This window comes from Sarcophilus harrisii, chromosome 5, assembly GCF_902635505.1.
Source record: "Sarcophilus harrisii chromosome 5, mSarHar1.11, whole genome shotgun sequence".
NCBI lineage: Eukaryota > Metazoa > Chordata > Mammalia > Dasyuromorphia > Dasyuridae > Sarcophilus > Sarcophilus harrisii.
This window is the reverse complement of record NC_045430.1, coordinates 104,040,325-104,066,606: the sequence shown is the minus strand read 5'-3', so window position 1 is coordinate 104,066,606 and position 26,282 is coordinate 104,040,325. Positions and strand designations below refer to the sequence as shown.

The following is a 26,282-nucleotide window of genomic DNA, read 5'->3' as shown; positions in this document are numbered from 1 at the left end:
GAGGAAGGTCTGAGGGTAAAGGGATGGTTATAGAAGGAAACATTATTAAATTTGAGGAAAGTCTGAAAGTAAAGAGATGAGTACAGAAGGAAACATTTTCAGGTTCATAATTATGGCTATTCCGGTTGTGATTATCTTCCATGACTATCAGGAAAATATCAGGAGGAAAAAATGTCTAACTTCTTTCTAAACTAAAACCAAAAACAGAAGATTGAGCTGGGGCTGGGAAATGTCTGACTCCCTACTTAGAGGAGTCCAGGCCCTTCCCTTAGCCAATTATTCTTCCTCCTTTTCCAGCACCCAGAGTTGTAGAGAAAACCAACAAGAACTGAATTAATTAGAGTAGTCCCTCCTCCCTGAGGCTTCATTGGGCTGCTCCACCCCACTCCCCACGGTTTCTGGGGCTCCTCCTGCCGAGGCTGGGCGCTGGGGGCAGGGGAGAGAAGAGGAGCTGATCTGAGCGCTGAAATCAGCCTACTCCGTGCCTGCGTCTTGTGAGTGACAGTCGGGACGTGACGGATTCATCCCAAAGGCGAAATGTTGGGCATGATAAAGAACTCCTTGTTTGGGAACGTGGAGAATTGGCCCTGGGAGGTCCTGAGCAAGGGAGGGAAGGTAGGAAGCCCGAGCTCGAAGGAAAGTGGAGAGAGCCTTCACTTCCCTCCAATCAGGAACTAGAGGTTGAAGGAGGAAGCTGAGGCTGACCACCGAATTTGGGGAAGGCGTTCGCTCCGCTCCGGGGTTTAGGGGACCGGAGGGTCGGGGAAACGCGGAGTGGGGAGACCAAGCTTTGTCTTAAAAGATTCAGGTCAAATTCTGGAATCAGAGCCCGAATATTCTCCATTTGCATTCTAAATGGAGTTGCATTTAGTGAAAGTGACACAGTCTTTACGAGGAAGACATTGATTTAAATGCAATTTTTAGTTTGAATGGAGAATACTAATTCCGATTAGGCAGCCTTGGACGTTTGTATACTCTTGCAATGGCACCTGTAAAGACTGCCCACTCTGGGGGACAAAGGTTGCAATTCGACGACCTTTATTAACTGAGACAGAATCCGAAAGAGACTCTGACTAGGGAGATAGATATTAGATGTTGAAATAGAACCTGGAAATGCAAAGAAGAAAATTTTATGCACTCCTTTCCCTTGAGAGGCGTACAAACTGTGGAAGTTACACTAACACAAGCAATAATGACCCGAGTTAGCATTCAAAGCTTTTTAGAGATAGTATCCCATTTAATGATCAAAACAACCCTGAGTGCTCTTATTAACCCCATTTTAAAGATGAGAAAACTGAGGCTGGGAAAGGGTTAGTGATTAGGTGTTATTAACAACTCTAACGATGCAGAGGAGGAAAACGACAGGAGAGAACAAATGACTTTTCCAGGACCTACAGCTCAAGTTCGTCCTCACTCCTGATCTAAAGACTTAACCAATGAGGTTTGGAAATGCCTTTTTACTGAGGCAATTAGAGTTAAGTGACTTGCCCAGGATTACACCACACAGCTAGAAAGTGTTAAGTGTTTGAGATTAGATTTGAGATCAGATTTGAGATCAAATTTGAACTCAGAGTCCTCCAGACTTCAGGAATGGTGCTCTATCAACTGCCCAGCCAGCTGCTCCCCCTCCCTCTTCAGCTACCCCGGAAATGCCTTTTTTAAAAAAGAGTGTTTTACTTTTCCCCCAGTTAACATGTCACTAAAATTTTTAACATTCATTTTTGGAAGTGTCTCTTTAAAAACAAATAAAATCCAAAGTGGAAGATGACAGAAAGAGAGTAAGTGCCTAAGGAATATTTGAGGAAGAGCTGGAGACATTGGGGAACTTCATGGAGAAGTTGGATCATGAAGAAATGCAGAATTTTAACCAGTTTGCATTTAGGCTGTGTTTAAAATATGTTTATTGACTGACTGACTGACCGGCTGGGAGTTCTGGAGTGAGCCATTCTCAGTCACTGTGTGAACAAGTGCGGAAAAATATGAAGGGGACAGAAGCAGCTGCAGAAATGAAAACAATGCACAAAGGAGAATAATTCACAGGCTAGAGCAGTAGCTTGAAGCAGATTAGGAAGGTCTTCTTAAAGCCTGTCAAAGAGTCAATGCACATTTATTAAGCACCTATTATGTGCCAGGATTCATGCCTGGAAAAGCAAAACACAATCCTTGTTGTCTAAGAGCTCCCAGTTTAATGGGGAGATAATCTCCAAACAACCAGCTACAAACAAGATAAACAACAATGAAAACAGTAGCTGATAAATGTATATACATGTGTATAGACATATAGTATTTTACATTTATTGTGTATCAAGCACTGTGCTAAGCTCTTTACAATTATTGTCTCTTGGTACTACTAGCTACAGAGAGTTAGGTGCTATACTATCCCTATTTTATAGATGAGGAAACTGAAACAGAGATTAAGTGACTTGACCAGAGTCTCACAGTTAGAAATTTGTTTGGAATCAAATTTGAACTCGGGTTTTCCTAATTTCAGGTCTTACATTCACACCACAAAAGGAAATAAATAGAAAGTCAAGAAGTTTGTAGTTTATTCTATAGGCAATAGGGTGCTATGTAAGATTTTTCAGGAGAGCCAGACCCTACATCTTTGAAAGATTTTCAGGCCTCCTTGGGACATAGAGAGGAAAGACTAGAGGCAGAGAGGCCACTTGGAAAGCTGTGGCAATAATCCAGAGCAGTAGTTTTGTTGAACATACATTAGGTTTAGGGCTGTGAGAAAAGTGAATGGATTCAGGAGATATTATTTTGATAGAATTGACAGGACTAGGAATTGGATGTATGGAGTGACACAGTAAAAAATTCTAGATGGTTTTGAAGCTTCAATCCCAGGCAACTGGGAAGATAGTGTTGACATCAATAGAAAAAAGACAAATTGGACATTATTAATGACTTTTTATTAATGACTTAGAGTCAGACAATAGTTCTTTTCCACAGACCATATTCTTCGTGGTAATATTGATTAATTAAAAGCTATCCCTATGTAGCTCCACTGTCAATGAGTAATGGTGATGTACTATTAGCAGAGATATGCTTAGTAATAAGTATTACTTAGCTGACCATCTAACCCTTAGCTGTTAGCTCTTCACTCTGGTTTCATTTTCTCTTGCCTTTTTCTTTTGGCAACTATATATATGGAAGATCTTATTGCTATTTGCAGTGACATTTTTACTTTTTTTCTAGTTCCAGAAACTTTAGCAGAGTACAAAGCAGCTGCTGTGGAGTGAAGTGGAGATTTTTGTCTCCTCATACCCGCCTCCTTGCTTCTCTCATGCAGATATTTGTGTGCTCTGGCACTGTATAGGGGCCACATGTGGGTAGGCTTGGGACTTTCTACCCAAATTATATATCCCATCACAGAAAAGTGGTAATTACGGATAGTGATTAAGATCACTAGACAGTGTCAACAAACATTTATGAAGAAGTATGACTGGGCAAGTCTCAGCTACAGTTATTTTCCTCCATGAAAGGGGGTAATAAGAAGAGCATTACTTATTCTAAGAGGTAGTTGTAGGAAAAGTTTTATAAACTGGACAGCAGAAAGTGATAATTAGAGCACCTTGGAAAAGAGCTAGACAAAAGTCCAAAAGACTTTTCCCTATTCCAGCCTCTCCTTATAATTCATTCCCAATGTGTCATTAACGTAGTCCTTCCCTCTCTGCCAGGTCTCAGAGTCAGATGTTAAGAACTGATTCCATGAATAGGTGGAGGAGCATATGTTGCTTTTGGCCTTATCACTATACACTTGTTTCATCCCAGCCAATTCATGGACTGTGCCCAATGTCTTGCGTTGGCCATGAGTAGCTGGATAAGCAGTGGGGTACAATGATCAAAGACACTGTATCAAGAGTCATAAGGCACAAGTCTTGGCAGTTCTCCTTCCTGGCAATGCACTAGGTAGTACTCACTAGTTCATTGCAATTACTACCAATGATTTTTGAAGCACAGAATGTTGGCCATACAGAATTTACCTGTACTTGGTCAAGAATTCACCCCACAATATCCCTAACAATTTATCCAACCTCTTAATAAAGACCTACTATGAAGAACAATCCATTGCCTCTTGAGTCAAACCAGTCCACTTTATTATTTTAGTTAATTAATTTATTTACAAAGCATATGCATGGGTAATTTTTCCAATATCCAGTCCGCTTTCAAATAGTTGTAATTATTAGGAAGTTTTGTTTTTTATCATATGTAAATCTGACTTTGCAGTAGTACTCCTAGTTTTCCCATCTGAAGTCAAGCAGAAAAAAAAAAAAAAAAACCTTATTCCACTTTCTTGCCACAGCTTTGTGAAAAAAGCTACCAGCCATGCATGCATATCCTTTTGTCAGCTAGGTAGAACAGTGGATAAAATGCTGGACCTGGGATCAAGAAGACTCGAGTTCAAATCCAATCTTGGTCAAGTTACTTAACAGCTGTCTGCCTCAGTTTCCTCAATTCTAAAATGAAAACACTAAAGCAGATGGCTTCTTAGATCCTTTTTATCTCTAAAATACCCACTATGATTAGATAAATACTAGAAAGGCTATATTATAAAGCCAATATGTCTCTCTCTAGAGCAAGTCATATCAAAATAAACTTGTTTCTATTTTTAAAAAATTAGAGTAGAGCAGCAGAATATACAACATTGTTAATCTATATTTTAGCAAAGCAATTGAAAAACAGCCCTTTTTTTCTGGACAAGAGGAAAAGATGTGAACCAGGCAATGGTTCAATTAAATGTATTTGGAACTAATTGGGTAGCCAGAGAAATTCATGATTTGATGTCAACTTGGAAGGAAGTCCCTAAGAAAAAGTACCAAGGATCTGTGCTTGGACTAGTTTAATTTTTTTTTTTTTTATCAATGGCTTGGATAAAGGTATAGGTGTCATGTTGATCAAATTTGCAAATTATATAAAACTGACAAGAACAACTAACACATTGAATGATGGAATCACGGTTCCAAAAGCTTGATAAATATTCAGGATGAATCAAATAAAATATCAGAATTTATTTTATTATTCACTCACATCCAAGTCTTTATGACCTCATTTGGGTTTTTCTTGGCAAAGATACTAGAATGATTTGCATTTCTTTCTCTATCTCATATTACTATTGAGGAAACTGAGGGATATGGGGTGAAGTGACTTGCCCAGAGTCACACAAATCTGAAGCCAAATTTGAACTCAGGAAGAAAACTTTTCCTGACTCTAAGCCTGGTACTCTTTCCACTGCATCACCTAGCTGCCTTGTAATAATATATAAACAGCTTCATAGAGGCAAAATGAGGAAGGCATGGTTAAACAATTGTTTGTCTGAAAAAAGACTTGGGGGTTTGGAGAACTGTAAGTGCAATATAAGTCAGTGTGATTTCCTCCCCCCCTTCAAAAAAAAGTTGACTTTTGCTGTATTAAGAAAGACATAGAGTCTTACTATATGTCAGGAATTGTGCTAATTGCTTTACAAATATTAATTTTTAACTCCCATAACAATCTTAGGAAATAGAAAAAGACCATGATCTTTCCATTGCTTTATGTTGCCTTCCCATTCTAATTTTCCTTTTAATAATACCTTCCAGAATTTTGCTAGGAAAACAAGCTATGACGACAAGCCCCCTAGTCAATAATTTGTAGACTTCACTTTCTATCATTTTTTGGAAATTAGGATTTTTTTTAACATGTAATTGTGAAAAAAACAAAATATTAAGTTAAAAAATAGGACATTTGTTTATTTCATATTCTGCAGTATTTCTACTCTTTCCCCTGCTTTTTCAGAGTTCTCAAACAGAAATTCTGCAATCACACCTGACATTTCTTTCAGTACTTTTGACTCTGGTTTCTCTAGGCCTGGTGATGAACGCAGTAAAGGGCAGCTATCTCCTTTATTCCTGTTCTCCACTTTATTATGGAAGTCATTTCTCCATTAGCTTTTTAAAAAAATTACATCCCTTCCAATCCCAAAAACTAGTTTCTGTAGCAGAGAAAAAAAGAAGCCAAATAAAGATACCAGCATCCCTACTGTCCTATCCACATCAAATACCAATCCATCCCTTCTTTGATGCTTTTTTCTTCCTCAATACAGCTTTTAAAAATGCCTTTTTTGTTTTTTTAAGACTTTCTTCATCAATTTCAACTCAGACTAGATTTTTATACTTCTGACACTTTTAGGAATGTACTTCAGTTTCTTTTCATCTTACATTACCTCATTTTCCTTTCATCTAGATATAGATATAGATATACATGGTGGCCTGGAGCTAGGAAGATATGAATTTAAATGTGGTCTTAGACACTTACTAGCTCTGACTCTGAGTAAGATACTTATCCTCTGCCTCAATTTCCTCAACTGCACAATGAGAATAATACTAGAACCTATGTTACAGAGATGTTGTAAGGATTAAGTGCAATAATTTTTTTTTAAAGAAAAAACCCTTAGCACAGCTCCTGGCACATGGTAGGTTCCATATAAATGCATATCCCTCAAATTCCCTCTTTTTAAAAACATCTTTGTTGAGCAATGAGTTAATTTACTGTGCATCTCCATTGGTCTTTTTAGATAGTTCTCTTTTGTATCCTTTTTAGAATTATTTCTCTTTGTGTCTTTGGAATATCAATTTCTCAACCTTCTTAACCTAAGTCCTATACAGTTTATTCTCCAAATTCTTTAATATCCTCTCTCCTCAAAATTGATGAAACATGTTAGACTAGAGTCTTATTTCTCTATTATCACAAATTCTGTTAAAATATGTTTGCTCTCTCAGAGGGTCTCACCATTTTCTATCTTAGCAGTTATTCCCTCCTTGTTAATGAAAATCAGGTTAAACTTCTCATTTACCTTTTGAAAGATAATATTATCATTAAAGTAAGTCAAGAAATTATTAATTATTCCTTTGGCAGAAAAAATTTGGATAATTGATAACTCTTATCAATGTCATATTATACTTCTTAACAGTCTTGCAATTTATTTCCTGAGTTCCTCATCCATTTCCTTCTGATCAAATGGTCTGTAGTATACTTTAATGATAATATGGCTCTTGTATTTACCCCTTGTATTGACCTTTACCCAATGTTTTCCACCATGCTGCCACTATTTGATTCCTGAATTTCCTCATGGGTATACACCCCTTTTACATATAATGTTCTTTTTAAATAAGGTATGTCCTTCCAGAGTCATATTATTAATATGGATCTCAAATTTTTCCCTTTGCATTAAAATCACTTAAATTCTCTAAGAACCTTCATTTCTTCATCTCTAAAGTGACCTCCTAGAATTCTTGTGAAAGAAGTACTTTGCTTAGATTATTTTATAAATATGTTGTTGTTCTAGTCATGTTTTAGTTATTTTAGTCATGTCTGACTCTTTGTGACTCCATTTGGGGTTTTCTTGGCAAAAAGAAAAAGGATTTTTAAATGATTTGCCATTTCTTTCTAGCCTATTTTATAGATGAAGAGGCTGAGACAAACAAGGTTAAGTGACTCATTTAGGGTCACACAACTAGTAAATGTCTGAAGCTGAATTTGAAACCAGGTCTTCTTGACTCCAGCTGAATTTGAAGCCAGGTCTTCTTGACTCCAGATCCAGCATTCTATCCACTGTGCTACCTAGCTACTCATATAAACATGAACTATTATAATTATTGGCATAAATCTGAGACGTGGGAGAAATCCTGAAGCTCATCTAGTTTAACTTTTCACCCAAAACAGAAATTTCTTCTATAACAGAAGAAATTTTACCTTCCTGTTTCTCATTTTCTCATCTATAAAATGAAGCAGTTGATTTTGCAACTGGCACTCTCTATCTTTTCAGACTTCAGACATCTTACTCCCTGCATATGTTCTAGTATTCAATGACCTGGCCACCTTGCTCTTCCTCACACAAGACACTCCAACCATCTTCTAACTTAGAATTCTCTCCCTCTTCACCTCTCTCTCCTAGCTTCCTAGAGATCTCAGCTAAAATCCCATGTCTGCATGATGTCTTTCTTGGTCTTCCTTAATATCAGTGCCTTTTCTCTGGAATTATTGTCCATTTATCAAATATACACATATACATGAATATATACAGTACATACATGCATATGTGTGTATGCACAGAGATTCACATTCTCTAACCCTTTACATTGTGAACTCTTTGAGAGCAGGATCTAGTTTTGTTTGTTTGTTTGTTTGTTTTAGTTTTCTTTATATTTCCTGGAAATGGAAATATGGTAGGAAAGCATAGAATGGGAGTCTTGTATATAAGGAGTAACAAGTAGACTAGTATGACTGAATTGTAGAGTGTGAAAGGTAATATCTAAGTAGATTGGAAAGGTATGAAAGAGCCTTTATAAAATAAAGAAGTCTATATTTGATCTTGGAGGGAATTATTATGGGGAAGAGAGAAGGAAACTTTTTTTTCCTTGAGCTTTTGGAAAATAATTTTAGTGGTTGTGGGGATGATAAATTGAAGTTAGGAAAGATTTGGGGATGGTCATATTAGGATGAGAATCTGTACTTGGGTTGGGAGTCTGGGGACTAGAAGAATGGTAGTGTTCTCCATGATGATAAGTAAATTCACAAGATGGGGAAAAGAGGTCAGGAAGATAAGAAGTTCTCCTTTGGACTTGTTGAGTTTGAGTTGCATTGCATTGCAGGATACCTATTTAGAAATATCTAATTTTTTTTCCTCAATAGAATTTTATTTTTCCAAATACATATAAAGATAATTTTCATCATTCATTTATGCAAGATTTTATGTTCCAAATTTTTCTTCCTCCTCCCTTACCTCCCCCACTTCCCAAGACAACAAGCAATCTAATATAAATTAAATATATACAATTCTTTTAAACATATTTCCATCTTTGTCATATTGTGCAAGAAAAATCAGACCAAAAGGGAAAAAACAATGAGAAAGAAAAAATAAACAACAAAAAAATAATATACCTTGATCCACAAGAAATATCTAAATTTTTAATAGGCAGTTTGTGATAAAGGACTGGAGCTCAAGAGAGACAAAAAATAGACCTATAGACTTGAGAGTCATCTGAATAGAAGTGATAATTAAAACCAAGGAAGCTGATGAGATCACCTGGTTAGAGAGTATAGAAAAAGGACAGACATTTGAGGAATATCCCATAGTAATTAGATGTTATATAGATGATGATCCAGTAAGGAGAATGAGGAGTGATCAGATAGCTTGGAAGAAAATCAAGAGAAAGAACAATGTTTTGGAAACTTGGAGAGAAAGAGAATGAGGGTGATCAACAGGGACAAATGCTAGAAAGAGGTCAAGAAAGATGGGGATTTAGAAAAGGGATTAGATTTAGTAATTAAGAGATCATTAATGCTTTTGGAGGGAGCAGTTCAAACATGGGGATTTACAAAAGGAGATTAGATTTAGCAATTAAGAGATCATTAATGACTTTGGGGGTAGCAGCTCAAACACAGGGATTTAGAAAAAGAAATTAGATTGAGCAATTATGAGAACATTGCTGACTTTGGAGAGCAAGCAGTTTCATCTGAGGTTGGAAGTCAGATGGTTAAGTAGAAAGTAAAAGAAAGTGGAGGCAGGAAATGTCAATGACTTTCTGAAGATGTTTCATTTAAAAAGAGAGAAGAGACATAGGATAAGAATAAGTGAAGATGCTAAGATCTAGTAAGGTTTTTTTTTAAGGATAGGAAAAAATTGTTCTTGTTTATAAGCAAAAGGTAAGGAGTCTTTAGGCACCGGTTGAAATTAGAGAGAAGAAAAGAATATTTTCAGGGTGTTTTTTAAGAGGATAGGGGGAAAATAGAATTAAAGGTACATGTAAACATAACCCTGGTGAGAAATACCTCTTCAAAAAACATTGGAATAAAGAAGGAATTAGTGAGAGGTAAAGGCAATGGGTTGTGTGATAAGAGGAAGGAAAAAAAGAGTTGATAATAGTAAATTGTTTGGATTTTCTCCATAAAGTATGAGGTGAAAGCCTCACCTTGGAGGGTGGAAAGAATGGATGCTTGTAAAAGAAGGTCTGAACAAATATTGTTGTCAATGGCATGGTAAAGATAAAGAATAAAATTAGAAGGAATAAATAAATCATAAGGAAAGGATGAATATAGATTATTATTAGATAAAGGAAGTTCAGAGTTTTTGATCATGGGAATGAAATACTTATAGATAAAATCAAAAATGTGACCATGATTATTTTAGCTAAGGGAGTAGAGGAATAGGCAGTGACAGCTACATAAATGGAGGAAGTAGGAGGAGTATCAACATAAATATTGATGTTCCCCAATATCAGGATAAGAATTAAAATAATGAGCTAGCATTGAACTTGGTGATAAAGGAGGAAACATGTCTTGGTTGTTGGTAGATAACAAGGATTAGAATTAGGTGATAAATTTAGATAAATTGAATCTCAAGAGAAAACATTGCCCAAGTAATAGTACTACAAATGTTATCTCATTTGATCCTTACAACAACTGTGCAAGAAACTGAGGTAAATAAAGGTCACATAGCTAGTAAGTGTCTGAGATGGATCTGAATTCCTGTGATCCTGACATCTAACTCTAAACTGTCTGAGGATTAGTTGTCCTCTTAAAACAGGTTCACCAAGGGAACCACCTTTGCTCACCATCCCTCTGTCATGCAACACATCAATTAAGTCTACCATTATATGCAATATTCTATACCCTCAGATCCCTACCTCTGTAAATTATAGCAGGTGATGCATCCTCTTACCTTTTCTTCTGGAATTAGGTTGGCAATTATAACATCACAGCATTCACTTTTTGTTGCTATTCTTTTCATTTGAATTATTATAGTTGTTTTATATGTATGTGCGCATATATACAAAAAGAGTTTTCTTGAACTTGCTACTTCATTTTGAATCAGTCATATAACTTCCCATGCATCTTTGTAGTCTTCAAAGATAAACATAGATGTGAGGCAGTCTACCTTTTTTATTGAAGAAATACCTAAACCAAGTAGGATGAAAACAGAGAAAGAAAATTATAAATCAATTTTCCTAATGAATATTGATGCAAAAATCTTAAACAAAATATTAATAAAGAGATTACAGAAAGTCATCCCCAGGATAATACACCATGACCAAGTAGGATTTATACCAGGAATGCAGGGCTGGTTCAATATTAGGAAAACTATTAGCATAATTGACTATATTAGCATAATTGACTAACCAAACTAATAAAAATCATATGATTATCTCAATAGATGCAGAAAAAGCATTGATAAAATCCAGTACCCATTCCTATTAAAAACACTAGAGTATAGAAATAAATGGACTTTTTTTTAATATAAAGAAATTGAAACCATTTCTAATCATATGAAAAGGTGTCCTAAATTATTATTGATCAGAGAAATGCAAATTAACACAACTCTGAGATACCACTGCACACCGCTCAGATTGGCTAAGATGACAGGAAAAGATAATGATGAATATTGCAGGGGATGTGGGAAAACTGGGACACTGATACATTGTTGGTGGAATTTTGAATGAATCCAACCATTCTGGAGAACAATTTGGAACTATGCTCAAAAAGTTATCAAACCGTGAATACCCTTTGATCCAGCAGTGTTTCTACTGGGCTTATAACCCAAAAAGATCTTAAAGAAGGGAAAGAGACCCACATGTGCAAAAATGTTTGTGGCAGCCCTCTTTGTAGTGGCAAAAAACTGGAAATTGAGTGGATGCCCATCAATTGGAGAATGGCTGAGTAAATTGTGGTATATAAATATTATGGAATACTATTGTTCTGTGAGAAATGATCAGCAGGATGATTTCAGAGAAGCCTGGAGAGACCTACATCAACTGATGCTGAATGAAATGAGCAGAACCAGGAGATCATTATACACTTCAACAATGATACTATATGATGATCAATTCTGATGGACGTGGCTCTCTTCAACAGTGAGATGATTCAAACCAGTTCCAATGATCTTGTGATGAAGAGAGCCATCTACACCCAGAGAGAGGACTGTGAGAGCTGAGTGTGATTCACAACATAACATTTTCACTCTTTTTGTTATTATTTGTTTGCATTTTATTCTTTCTCATTTTTTTCCTTTTTGATTTGATTTTTCTTGTGCAGCATGATAATTGTATAAATGTTATGCATATGTTGGATTTAACATATATTTCTATGATGTTTAACATATATTGGACTACTTGCCATCTAGAAGAGGAGTTGAGGGGGGAATTGCAACACAGGGTTTTGCAAGGGATAATGATGAAAAATTATCCATGCATATGTTTTGAAAAATATAAAGCTTTAATAAAGAAAAACAAAGAAAAAAAGAAAAAGAAATGATGAGCAGGCTAATATCAGAAAAGCCTGAAAAGATTTACATTAATTGATGCTGAGTTAAGTGAGCTGAACCAAGGGAACACTGTACAGAGTAAAAACAAATGTGATGTGATAAACAACTTGTGATGGACTTGACTTTTCTCAGCAATGTAGTGACCAAGACAATTACAATAAACTTGGGATGCAAAATGCCTTCCTCATCCAGAGAGAGAACTGTGGAGATTGAATGAGGACCAGAGCATACTATTTTCACTTCTTGTTTGTTTGTTTGCATTTTATTTCCTGTGGTTTTTCCCTTTTGTTCTGATTTTTCTTTCACAACATAACAAATATGAAAACGTGTTTAAAATGATTGTACATCTATAATCTACCAAAAAACCAAATAAATCTAGCTCTGAGATAAAGCTAAAGAGGAAGCAATAATAACAGTGCTCTTAAATAAGATGGCCTGTCATTGGAAATGGAGAAGAGTTTAGATTTATAGATTGCATGCTATTCTCATTCTAAAGCTTCAGAGGCACTTGCCAAGAAATGTTGACGACTCTTTAGCCATCCCCGGAGGGTTCTTCACTCAAGTTTTTCATATTCCATTTATCATTGTCCTCTACAGGTTTATGTCTCTTATGGAACCTTATTTTGCCCAGCTAGATCATAGTTTGAGGCTATTACTTAATGATAAAGTGTTTTGTCTCCCTAGGAAGAGCTGACCTATGAAGAAAGGGCCTGTGAAGGTGGAAAGTTTGCTACTGTGGAAGTGACTGATAAGCCCCTTGATGAGGCCTTAAAGGAAGCCATGCCAAAAATTTTGAAGTATGTTGGAGGCTTGAATGACAAAGGTAAGTGACTTAATAAAATTCAGATTATCAGTGCTTTTACCTGCCCATGAGAGTTTGGCAAAATATATAGTTATTTCATTTCTGCAGCCAAAATTGCTGTTCGGTAGCTATTGAAAACCTGGTGCTGATGGCATATCAAAGCAACTAAAGTTAATACTAAATTAGGTATTTAGAGCTGACTCCAGTTTGATTCGATGAGTTATTGTGAAATAGCTTTGTATTGTAGGAAATGTAGCTTAACTAAGACATAGTCCCTCCTGTCATGGACCTAGTAGGAGGGTAAAACCTGACAGTCAATGACTATAATATCAATCAGCAGCATTTATTTTTTTAAAAACTGTTACATTCTAGACCCTGTGCAAGGCCCTGGAGGCTACAAAAACCATGGTTCCCTCCTCTGATAGAGATAATAGGGATGAGAGAAGGTAGGAGTTTAGGATTATTTGCTTAATAGCAGGTGGCTAATTAAATAACATAGGGAGAGTAGTAGTTTGATGGGAGTTCGCTATCAAAAGGGATAACAGAAGGTGACAGAGTAGAACAATCAATATAAAGTGTAAAGTGGATAGTAATAATTCAGTTTCTTAAGTTTCTTTAGCATTACTAGGATTATTTTTCTTTACAGAATCATAATCTCCAGGATCTCAAGAGTTAGATAGGACATTAGAAGTCAACTATTTCAATTCATATCTCAATAGAATCCCTCTAAAATATACCTTACATAAGATATCTATCCTTTCCTCAAAAATCTTCTAGTAAGGGGAAGTCTATTATCTCACTACCAACTGATTTTGGGACGACTCTTATTGTTAGGAAGTTTTTTCCTTACATTTAACCTAAAATTGTCTCTCTAATTTCTATCCATCGTACCTAGTTCTGTCCTATGAAAAAAAATTTTTCCCTTCAAATACTTGAAGACAATTTTCATTTTTCCCCCAAGTCCCCTATTCTCCTCTAAATATTGCTAGTTCCTTCAGGTGATTCTCAAGTGAATGAATGGATGAATGAATGAAAGGAACATGGGTGGCAAGTCAATTGTGGAAAAGATGCTCTGAAAGTTAAGTGAAAGAAACATAGTGAAAATCAGGCCTGTAAAGAATGGGAGATTGAGGCAATCACCAGTCAGGACAGTGAAGTCCTAGGGAGGTTCTGGGATTGAAAAAATTAAGTCTCCCATGGGACTCATGAGCATGGCTCCTGTTCATCCTGGAAAGGCAGTTTGCCATAATTTCTATGCCTTTTAATATCCTGTTAATTTTCCTGTGGTAACCTATTAATAACCTATCCATGTTATTAATGTCCTTTGTAAAATGTGATACCCAGAGCTGAACATACCACTACAGATGTGATCTTACTAGAATAAATACAACTACTTCCCTAGTCTTGGTCACATATCTTCCTTGATATAGTCAAAGATTAAATTAATTATTTGGCTACTTTACCACACTATGGACTCATACTGATTTTCTAGTCTCCTAAGTTCCCTGGTGTTTTTTTTCCTCCAACAAAGTCATCAGGCCCCAGCTAACCCTTGCAGATTTGATTTCTGAACATAAGTTATTTTATCCCCATTGAATTTCACTGGATTCAGTTTTCAAGCTATCTGTATCCCAACTCTGTCATTCAGCATGTTAGTTGCCCCTCTTGGTTTTGTGTCATCCACAGAGGTGAGAAATACAGCATTTTAAACTTTTATCAAAGTTATTGATTAAAAAACATTAAGGAATACAAGGAACCACCAAGTTCTTACCAAGAGGTAACAAAACAAACAGAATTTCCTTTATCTCTGTGTGAATCTGTGATACAATTTGTACCTTCTAGTATGGATTTTCCTTTGCAGAAAACCAGAAACTGGGACATCAAACTAGATGAAAAAGAGGAACCATTTTAATTTTTAGGTTGCCGCTGGAGGTCTTATTAACCTAGTGTGGTTAATAAATTATTTATAATTACAAATAATCATTTTAAAAACCAAGGATTTCAAAGAATACATTGACCACCAGGAAGTTGTGAAAATATTTTCTTCTACATAATGAGATTATCTTGGATTGGAAGGTATTTTGTAGCAGAAGTTGGAAGTCCTGATGACTCTTCCTTGTCTGTGGAACCTTGAACATGTTATTAATGTCTATTCTCCTCTGTAAAATGGAGATAAGAATACTTGTTCTGAGCATTGGCATAAGATAATTTATTTGAAAGCATTTTCTAAACTGTCAAGTACTATGCAAACTATAGTTTGGATGCATAAAATAGTAGTCTGAATATTTTTTGGCTAAGATTGCACCATATGGTGGTTATTGGGAGGTTTTTTTCATGGGAGGGGCTGGTATGATATGGTCTTATCAGTCCATGTAACTGTGTAGTACTGGCATGGAAACTCCCTTCACTGAAGCAGTTTAGCTGCATGTCTGTCATTTATGTTCTGAAAGGGTTGGTTGTGGTACTAAAATGATAAGTACTTATGGTCATACATCTTGGGTATGTATTAAATGGGAATTTAACCCCCACTCTTCTTGATGCTAAGATCATTCTTCTATCCACTGTGTTATTTTGCCTCTCATTATCATGGTGCTGGACACATAGAAGACACTCTACAACTATACCATTCAGTGTTATATATGGATTTTATACTTAAAACATTCAGCATCAATTCCATTACAAGAAAAGAAGCTATATTTTCTTGACTTTAAAACAATTAGTTATCAGCATGCAGTTGTATCAGTGACCAGTTTTTTAAAAATATTTAATGTCATAATAGAACTAGGTACTATAATTAATATTTGGCTTGGTTCCATGTCCTTGTGTTTTTTTCCCCATTTTTAGGAGCTGGGATGGGGATGACTTCCCCTATATCTTTTGCTGTATTCCCTCATGAGGATGGCACTCTGGAGAAGAAAATTAAAGTCTGGTTCCGGATTCCAAACCAATTTCAAGCTGATACTCCAATTCCCAATGATAAAAGCATTGGGTTGGAAGAAAGGGAAAGCATGACTGTCTATTCCACGTAAGAGAATGTTTGTCAGAGGAAAGAAGTAGAATTTAATTCTTGGAATGATGATTTTTTATATTTTATTTTCTAATTACACATAAAAACAATTTTAGCATTAATTTTCTAAAATTGTGAATTACAAATTGTCTCCCTTCCTCTCTCCTCTCTTTTCTATAAGACAGTAGGCAATTTGATATGTTATACATGTGCAATCATACAAAGTATAGTTCTAAATTAGTCATGTTATGAAAGAAAACATGGATTAAAAAAAGAAAAAAAAAGAAAGTGAAAAATAACATGCTCATCAGTTTTTTCTCTAGAAGTGAATAGCATTTTTCATGAGCAGCCCTTTGGAATTGTATTGCTGGGAACAACTAACTCACTCACAGTTGATCATTACACAGTATTGTTGTTATTATGTACAGTGTTTTCCTGTTTCTGCTCACTTCACTTTGCATCAGTTCATGTTAAGTCTTTCCAGGTTTTTTTTAAAAGCATCCAACTCATCATTTTTTACAGCACAATAGTATTCCATTACAACTATATAGCACAGATTGTTCAGTCATTCTCCAGTTGATGGACATCCCCTTATGTTCCAATTTTAACAGGCTAATTTTAGAAAGGCCTGGAAAATTTATATGAACTAATGCTAAGTGAAACAAGCAAAACTATGAAAACATTGTACATAGCAACAGCAAAATTGTACAGTGATCAATTAAGAAAGACTTGGTTCTTCCCAGCCATTCAATGATCCAAGATGATACTAATAAACTTTGGATGGAAAATACTATCTGCATCCAGAGAGAGACCTATGGAGACTGAATGTAAATCAACACATGCTATGTTCAATTTTTTTCCCTTTTTCTTCTGTTTTTTTCCCTCATGGTTTTTCCCTTTTGTTCTAATTTTTCTCTCCCAACATGATTCATAAAGAAATGTGTTTTTAAAAATGAATGTACATGTTCAACAACAAAAAAAAAATGTTTTAACATGTAACTGGAGAGTCAAAAAAAGGAAAAAAATTCCCAATTCTTTGCTTCCCCAAAAAGAGCTGTCATGAATATTTTTTATACAAATAGGTCCTTTTTCCTTTTTTTAAAAATATCTGTAAGATAAGTTGTCTTCTGTTTTTGAAGAGGACCAAAATGTCATCACTATGTTAGAATCAAGTTACAGTTAATATGAGTTCAGAATGCTCGGCCACAAGTCAGACACAAATAATCCATATGAATATTTGGGGTAGCTTCTCTAATTTTACATATTTCCCATTTCCTTTGGGCTAATTCAATTCTGCTTTGCTCATAGAATACAGCACCTTAAAGACACTCTCAAGGTATCTCTTAAGAACTTTAGAAACAGTTGTTAAAATGGAAGACACTTCATAGGACTACCCAGCATGGCAGGCCCTCATCAGAGAAAATACTGTGCTATATGAGCAATCTCTGTAGAATAAAGACCAAGTAATAGGCAATTAATATTTTTCCAGTTATATAGATATGGTTTTATTTGTGTAAAAAGTGTTTTGTAATTTTGTTCATATTCTTCCTGGGTTTATCTTGACAGGTAGACTCTCAAGTATTTTATATTGTCTACAGTTATTTTAAATTGAATTCCTTTATTTCTTGCTCCTGGACTTTGTTGGTAATATATAAAAATGCTAATGAAAAAAGAAAAAGAAAACCCTCATAGTAATCAAATGAAGCAAAATCCCTCATTGGTCATATAAAAAAATGTCTTATCCTGCACTATGAGTCCATCACTTTTGGGTGGAGGTAGGCAGTTTGTTTCATATCTAGTTCTCTGATAGATTATTGCATTGATCACAGTTCCAGAGTTTTTCAAAGCTGATTTCTTCTGTCATGTTTCATCATTATATAAGTGTTTATTCTATTTCTATTCACTTTATCCTGCAATAATTCTTTGGTCTTTTTGTCTTCAAAGTTCATTTGGTCTTCCCAGTTTCCTGTGAATCTATTTGTTATTTTGTCATTTCTTATGGCAAAATAATATTCTAGTGTATTCATATACCATGATTTGCTTAACCATACTCCAATAGACAAATACTCCTTTAGTTTCCAGTTCTTTCTTTCTATGAAAAGATCTATTGTAAATATTTTTGTATATATGCTGATTATAGTTGGTACTGCTGAGTCAAGGACTGCCTACAATTGAATAACTTTTTAAGCAAAGTTACAAATCTTCTTTAGCACTTACTATGTGCTCAGTACTGAGGATATGTCCGTATATTTAGAGATGTACTTTGAAATGCATGTTAGTTTATATCTATAGATATAGATTTATATATATATTATATATATATATAATATACATCAGTATATCTAGAGATTTGTCCTTAACTTAGGCAGGAGAACTGAATTCTAGCAAAATTTTATAAAAGCTAATCATCTCTCTCTTCCAGTTCAAGGTTTAGTGATGTAGAGAATATACTGGAGCATGAAGCTCTAGCCTGTATATTGCTTCACTTCTCTTTGAATACACAAGGATTGGGGAAGAGATAAGACAGAGAATTTTCATGTAGTGGGATACAACATATTTTATCACTCTTTCCTGTCCCACCTTTTTCAAGGTCAGGGCCATCAAAGCTTATTTAGGGGCAAAGAAATTTAGAGAATACTAACTTTTAAAATGATATTTTTAAAGATTATGAAATATTTTAACTATGTTTTCATTTGTGATAGCATTTCCACTCCTTTAAGCAAAACAAAAACAATTTAGGACACTAGTTAGCAAGAATACTTACACTAAGCTAGCAGTTGATGCTCTTTCTCTTCCTGAAAGCCACACCTGAAGTAAACTTATCCTCACAACAGTCCTGTACTCCTGCACCTCCTATCTGAGCTAACTAAGCCACCAAAAGGTGTCTTCATGTGAATGTATGCATACGGGATCTTCTGTTTCATTCTCTCTCATTGGGCAATGTTCTGAATTCTCCTTTCTTCCCCAAATGATTTTGTTTTCATTACTTCTCATATTCTTTTTTCTTCATAAAAAAATTTTTTTAAGCACCTATGATATGCTAGTCACTATCCTACACTGGAGATACAGAGATAAAAATAGAACTGTCCTTCACTTCAAACTTATGTTCTATTGGGGGAAATATGTATATATAAGATACACATAAATTAAATCTAAGATAATTTTGTGGGCTGCAATGGACAGACTGTACAATCTAGGATAATAAGGAAAGTGGCCCTTAAACTAACCTTGAAGGAGATAGGGATTCTTTTTTTGATCTGTTTGCTTTTTTTATTTGATTTTAACAGAGGGAATAAGAAAGGTTTTTTTCTGAACCCAGGGACTTCTCTTGAATATACACTCTGCTTTTCTGAAGGTTATATTAAATGAATTCGAATAAAAGTGATAATTGGATTTTGTTAAGAAAACCTAGAATGAAATGACATCTATCTTCTACCAAAATATTTCAGAATCTAATTTCAGAGGAAAACCGAATTTATGAAGGTTTCCTCTGACTTCATGTCAGATTGACCACACATAGTCATTCTTCAAATAGCCACCGGGGGGCACTGCATAACCAAGCACAATATCCTACTCTGTAGGACAAGTCTTGTCATTTCTTGTTTCTGTGAAAAGCAGAATTGGATTAAAAGGTTAAGCAGAATTGTTACTTTTTTAAAAAATTAATTAGATGATAAATTGTTGTCATTGCTGAAATACTGTACCCTGAAGTCATTTTTCTAAATTGTGACTGCATAGTAGAGGGTCTATTGATTTACAAATATTATTTATGTTTTACAATTTTGTAAGTGCTCTCAATATTAATAGTGCTGTGGGGAACATTTGAAGTGGTCTTATTAATTAAAAAATAGATCCTGACTATGTCATCTGCACTTATAACAGATGAATGTAAATATCCTTAGGCGAAGGCCTTTGATCATTTAAAGGCTACAGACATACTATACTATCATCCTTTTTAATTCTAAAAAGTATACCTCCAGGTTTGTGAGTTTATTTTCTTGACTCATTTCATTTTTGGTCATAACAGGGGAAAAATTAGCAAAGGAGACCAAATAGGGAAAAAATTTACAGATATCTGACTCCTAAGAATCTACTAGTTCTGTTACAGCAGTTATTCAAACTGTGGACCACAGATCCCAAAGGCTCCATGAACTTGAATGGGGAAAAAATTACATTTTTATTTCAATATAATTTGTTTTCTTTATAATCCCATGTATTTTATTTATGCATCTTTAAATATTATTCTGAAAAAAATCAATAGGTTTCATAAGATTATGAAAGAGTCCATGAGACATATACACAAAGTTAAGAACTTTATGTTCAAACAACCAAAGAAAATTATATACTAGATACTTATCTTTAAATGATTGTGTTCCTGATTTGAACACTAAACAACTTAAGGAGGTGGGTGGAGTACTCTTAGCAGATATTCAATTCAATCTCTAAACTGTCAGGATATCTCAATTCTGACATGTTATCATTGTCATCATTGGTGTCATTGTAGTGATGTGGTAATATAGAGTTAGTAAAAATAAAACTAATAACTTTCTCAAAAGTCAAACTATTGTCTGTAGCATTGCGGAGCTATAACTGCAAAGTAGGTAAATACCAACCAGAGTATTATATGCCAGCATCTCTATGCCAAATATTGTGAAAGAATATATTCTTTAGGTTGATTTTTAACAGATACCAGGTTTGAAAATTTTATTCATTTATAGTATAATCCATCTACTAGTTGAGTTTATGCCATAAAACTCAAAAAGTGTTTTTTTTTAATTCCAATCTAACTGTACCCACCTCATTTTCGAAATCATCTGAGACATCAAGTTCTGTTTTACATTCATTTTATTATCAAGTATCATTTCTGGATTTTGCTTTTAGTGACCTCAGACTTTCCAACAAATTTTTGGTGGTATTGCCTTTATTTATTGGGTCCATGTGACCTCTCTCAATTCATACTTAAAGTCATTGGTCTCTTACTTTTCTTGCTTGAGAATTTCACATTTATTGGATCCAGATGACATTTTCATATTGAAGAGAGCTTCTTTGTGATACATTAGCTGCTTAATGTGTTTTTCAGTAAAGCCATGTAAGTTGACATTATCCATCTATACCAAGTGACTAATAGGATGTTTTGGTATGAATCCTTTGTTGGCTTGAAGTCAAACTCAGTTCTGTTCAGAAATGATGATAATAAATATAGAGATAGGTAAAACCATAACAAGCATAAACAATCTCCCAGGAAGACGTCAGGTTTTATATATCAATTGTTCTAAACATTATTTTGGTGGTATTTTTTAATATAGAACAATTTTCCATGTGGACTTTAACTACACTACTATATCCTCACTGTGCTTGGATCCATTTTGTACATCTGCAGTAAATGACTAAGCCATGAATGCAGAAGTAAGTAAAAGGCTTTCTAGTAATCAACAAAAGAATTGTAAGCAGTAAAGACTTCTTGTTCAGGTATCTCCCATTAATTCCTAATCCTTTTTTAGAGTGAGAACAACTGTTTCATTCTAGGTCAGGTCACAATTCTTCCATGAAGCCTTCCCTGAGTTACATTAGCGCACAGTGACTGCAAATCTTTCAATGAGCTCTGATGTGTCTATTCCAATAAATTTACCATTTAATCATGTATTCACCTTAACCTCCCAACTAGATTGAATGTTTTTTTGAAGATAAATATTTAATCTTGTGCTGTTTTTGTTACAGTGCCTTGTAACAAAGTGAGTACTTCATTAAAATTTCTTGATTAATTTTTATAAGCATAGGAAAAATTAGCATTGGAATGCTTCATGTGGAAAAATCATTCTTAGGATTATAATTAAAGGAATGTGGGATTATAGATTTAGAGTAGGAAGAGATCTTGAAGGTCACTTAACCCAATTCCATAAAGGACTCACAGATGGGAAGGAATAGGACTGCTATGATTCAAACTATGGCTTTCTAATTCTTAAATTCAGCATCCTTTCCATTATATCACGCTCCTTCTGTTACATTTTTTTCCTTTTGTACTTCTGACCCTAGATATCATTCTCCCTACCACTGACGCATCACTTTTACTAGATATTATCACCTCTGTTGTATAACTTTATCTCTTAGAAGTATCTGTAATGACTTTCTTTTTTTAGTTAATTTTTCCTTTATGTTTCCAAAATCTATAGCTTATTGTTCTTCCTTAGTGTTCTTGGTCACTGAATTATTTATTACTCACACCAGGTTATGGCATTGGTGCAGGTAAAATAGAATGACCCATGAGAACATCTTTGAAGATTTATAGACCTGTTAACAGACATAAATAATAATGCCTTGTAATTTATCTATGTATGTATGTATTTCAAGGAATTCAAAGAACTTTACAGGCATTATCTAATTTACTCTCAAAACATCTTCACTAATTAGGAAAGGAGCAAGTACTCTATTATTCCCATTTCATAAATTGGAAGCTGAGGCAGAGAGAGGTGAAATTACTTGTCCAAGATCATCATAAGCTGAGTCAGTAGCACAAGTGGATTTCCTTTCATGTACAAGGACTGAATGATAATTATGCAACATCCTGCTGCTTTCAAAGATTGCTGGTTTGCATTTGGAAGCCAGTATTGTATAGGCGAGGGTTTTTTGTTGGTTGACCATTAGTGGATAGCGTGCTTGTGAGGTGAACCCATATGGAATTTCTACATTCTTAAGCAGAGGCAGTCTGATGTAGTAAACAATGCTAGACTTCAAGACCAAGAAGACCTGAGTTCACAATATGTTTTTGATACTTGCCAACTGTGTGACCCCAAACAAAGCTCTTAAGTACCTCCATGGAACTTAGTTCCTAAGTTGATGTGGCATTTGAGGTGGTAGTGGGAATTTCTGCATTTTTCTGGAATAAAATCACAAATCCTTTATTTATGTAAATAGCATGCAGTTCAGAGATAAAATTTAAAAGTCCTATTTATAATGAGTTTAGGTTCATAATACGACTATGAGAATTCTAAAGAAGATGCATGTTCCAAAGAGTTGTATAGTGAGGAAAAATAGAGCCAGAAATGTTTGTTGAAATGTTCAAATAATTCACTTACTTATCTGGGTTTTAGCACATGGTTTGATTGGTATATATATACTATTGCCATGTAGTTGTAAATTGACAGGGGCTAATTATTAGATGGTCTTTTTAGATGAACATGAGCTCACTTTGCTTAAAAAATATATTTAACCAAATTTATAATAATAAATAACATTTTAAAAATCCTTCACCAAGTCCTTCTCTGATACCGATGGAATAAAGGCTTCATCAACAGGGAACAAACTCTGTCAGTTCCTTCTATGTGGGAAAGATGAAACCTAGAATTTGTTCTAAAAGAAGAGAATTTGGACCAATAGGTGGTAGCTTCTGAGAGGTTATTTCACCTCAACATAAGGAAGGACTATCTAACAATTAGAACTATTTTCAGATAATTCTGAGGTCATCATAGACATTTCTTCCATGGCTGAAAATGTTCAAGGTAGACCCTGAGCAATACCTAACAGAGATCTGAAGAGTTTATGAGCCATCAGACATCTTTTAAAGTCCTACCCAGCTTTAAATTTTGATTGCTAGTAAAGTATTTTCAATATTTTACATCATACTTTATAGTTTAGTGTAGTCTCCCTTAAGAATCATTTAAGAACATTTCAGTCCATTTTTCTTGTATTATTTCATAAAGATGAATGTCAACTTGCTCTCATCCACTATTTCTTGTATTTGTCTTCTCTTCTCTGTAGAAGAAAACATCTCAATTGTATATATTCTGTAGCTTTACTTTATTTCAATATGTCACTGGATGGAGGGGTTACCTCTATTAGGAATGAATAGTATTTCACCCATAGGATCATTGATTTAGAGGTAGACAGGATCTTCAAGGTCATTCAGTTCACTCTCTTTCTTGTACAGATGAAGACACTAAATACTCATGGAGATTATGGAACTTTCCAGAGTAAGAAGTAGGATGTCTGGCCCAAGATCTCTGACTCCAAAGCCTCCTTCTTAGCTGGTGTCATTTTTGTCCATGTCTATCCATAGATCCTTTAAGAAAACATCCACCAATGTGTTGAAATATCTCCAACACTCAGTACAGTGTCTGTAATGTAAAAGACATTTAATAAATGGTTGTTGATGACTTCTAGATCAGGGGTTCTTAACTTTTTATTTTGTCATGAACCCTTTTGGCAGTTTGGTGAAACCTATAGAACCCTTATTAAAATAACAAATGTAGCCTAGCTTTGTAATTGAACAAAATATTAAATTTTCATTAGAGGTTAATGAAAATAAAAATGAAACTTTTTTATGATTCAAGTTCATGAACCAACTGAAATCTGTGGATCTCAGATGAAGAATCCCCTTCCCCAAATCTTTTTTTCCATTTCAAGAGTAACAGTAAATCTGTCCATTCCTTAATTATACTACATCCTTAACCTATCTCATTTTCTGTATTTCCTCAGGGATGATGTGAATGTGGTTCACCATTGGAAATATGCTGCGGTCACTTAGACTCACCATATATCTTTCCATTCCCCTATAGGTCACTCACAATCTAATTTCTCAGAGATAGTAATATTCCAAGATTGCTAACCATGCCCAGATGTTAAAATAACAAATTCCCTTTAAGATGAAATATTGAATGTTCTCATATACCCCCATAATGAAATTGTTGAGTTTTTACTAAAAATGACTAAGCACTTGTAAAGGAACAAGCATGGCTCCACCAAAAATAATACATCTGGCTAGAATCTGCTCAGTGCAAATAGGCTTTTGAGTCATAAAAGCTCATTAGAAATACAAATTTCTCCTGATTCCTCTGAGAGTTGTTCAGAGAATAGACAGAACCCTACATGTGATATGATAAACTTAGGTCACTGGAGAGAATTTAAAGTAAAAGAGCAGTAAGAATCAGAAAGGAAAAGCTTCAATTCATATTTTCCAATCCTTTAGCCACGAAACTGATATAAGAAATGTCTTTATTTTAGGCATTACCTTTTTTTTCATTCTTTATGGAGAGCATAGAACCTTAATTTATGACTGTATTCAGATTGTATAGGTTCTTTTTCAAAGAAATGAATCATTATATGTCACTTTTAAACTGAGGGGATTGTACAAATGGTCTCAAGGCCCTTCCCAGCTGTTAATGTATGATTCTAGGTCCAGAGTTGCTAGTAGGAATCTTAGTTACTAAACTCCCACTTGTAGAATAAAAGGAATGCTTTGGGCCTGTAGCCATTACAGCTCTAAGTTCACTTCTCTCAGATGTTTCTCTTTACTTGGTGCCCACAGCTGGCTGAGGAGAAAAATCCAAGAAAGAGAAAGAGCTAAGTTAAAGGAAGCATTAGAGGTGGCAGAGCAGGGAAAAGCTATGGTCATGGGGTTAACAGAGACCATAACAAAAATTTCCTGACAGCTCCTTATGGAATTTGGGGAGGTTCATCTTCCCATATTTTTCATAAAAATAGCAAACCATGAGTCTAGATCCCTCATCCCTTGGTTGTCAGAGCTGGGGAATGCCATTTCTCAACACAGTCCCTCATTATTTTTGTCCACAGGCTGTTTAGTGGTTATGCTAAAGAAGCCGATTATGTGTCCAAAGCAGCCCAACTACGCTCAGTCCTGGAAGGAACAGCAAACTACCAGACTGATTTCTACTTCTGTGCTGGATATGACCCTCCCATGAAGCCTTATGGAAGACGTAATGAGGTCTGGCTGGTAAAAAAGTGAGTCAATGACTCACTAGGCTCCAGTCTTCCAGGAAATGGGTTTTTTAAGTTAGTTTAATGGTTGTAATTTCTACTGGAGATTAAACTTTGAAAAGGGAATGGAGATACAGAACATAACTTTCTGCCAAGTCAGTACAATATTGTATTCTTCCAGGTCTTTGGGGCTTGGTTTTTATTTTTTGTTTTTGAGATTTCCTTTCTCTGGGTGGGACATTGTACAACTAAAATAAATTGCATTCCTGTGATATTACATTGCCATGTCTATAATAGGCACTTAATAAATGTTTGTTAGTGAATTGAATTGCTTTAGGAAGTTCTGTGGTAAACAAGAGGTTTTTTTTTTTTTCTGTTACTGACTAAGTCAAAAGGAAAGTATAGTGAAAACTACCTTTTTTAAAATATGTCTAATAAATTTTGTATTTTTGTGGTTAAAAAAA

At 34.9% G+C, this 26,282-nt stretch overlaps 1 protein-coding gene across 1 annotated transcript; it reads left to right on the top strand.

Annotated features, from left to right (window-relative positions):
• The first annotated feature begins 405 nt into the window (after nucleotides 1-405).
• HEBP1 (heme binding protein 1) lies at nucleotides 406-26,282 on the top strand. Its single transcript, XM_003771266.4, has 4 exons — nucleotides 406-615; nucleotides 12,983-13,121; nucleotides 15,945-16,125; nucleotides 25,675-26,282. Exons 1-4 carry the CDS (start codon nucleotides 538-540, stop codon nucleotides 25,844-25,846), a joined length of 570 nt encoding a protein of 189 aa, XP_003771314.1. The 5' UTR covers nucleotides 406-537; the 3' UTR covers nucleotides 25,847-26,282.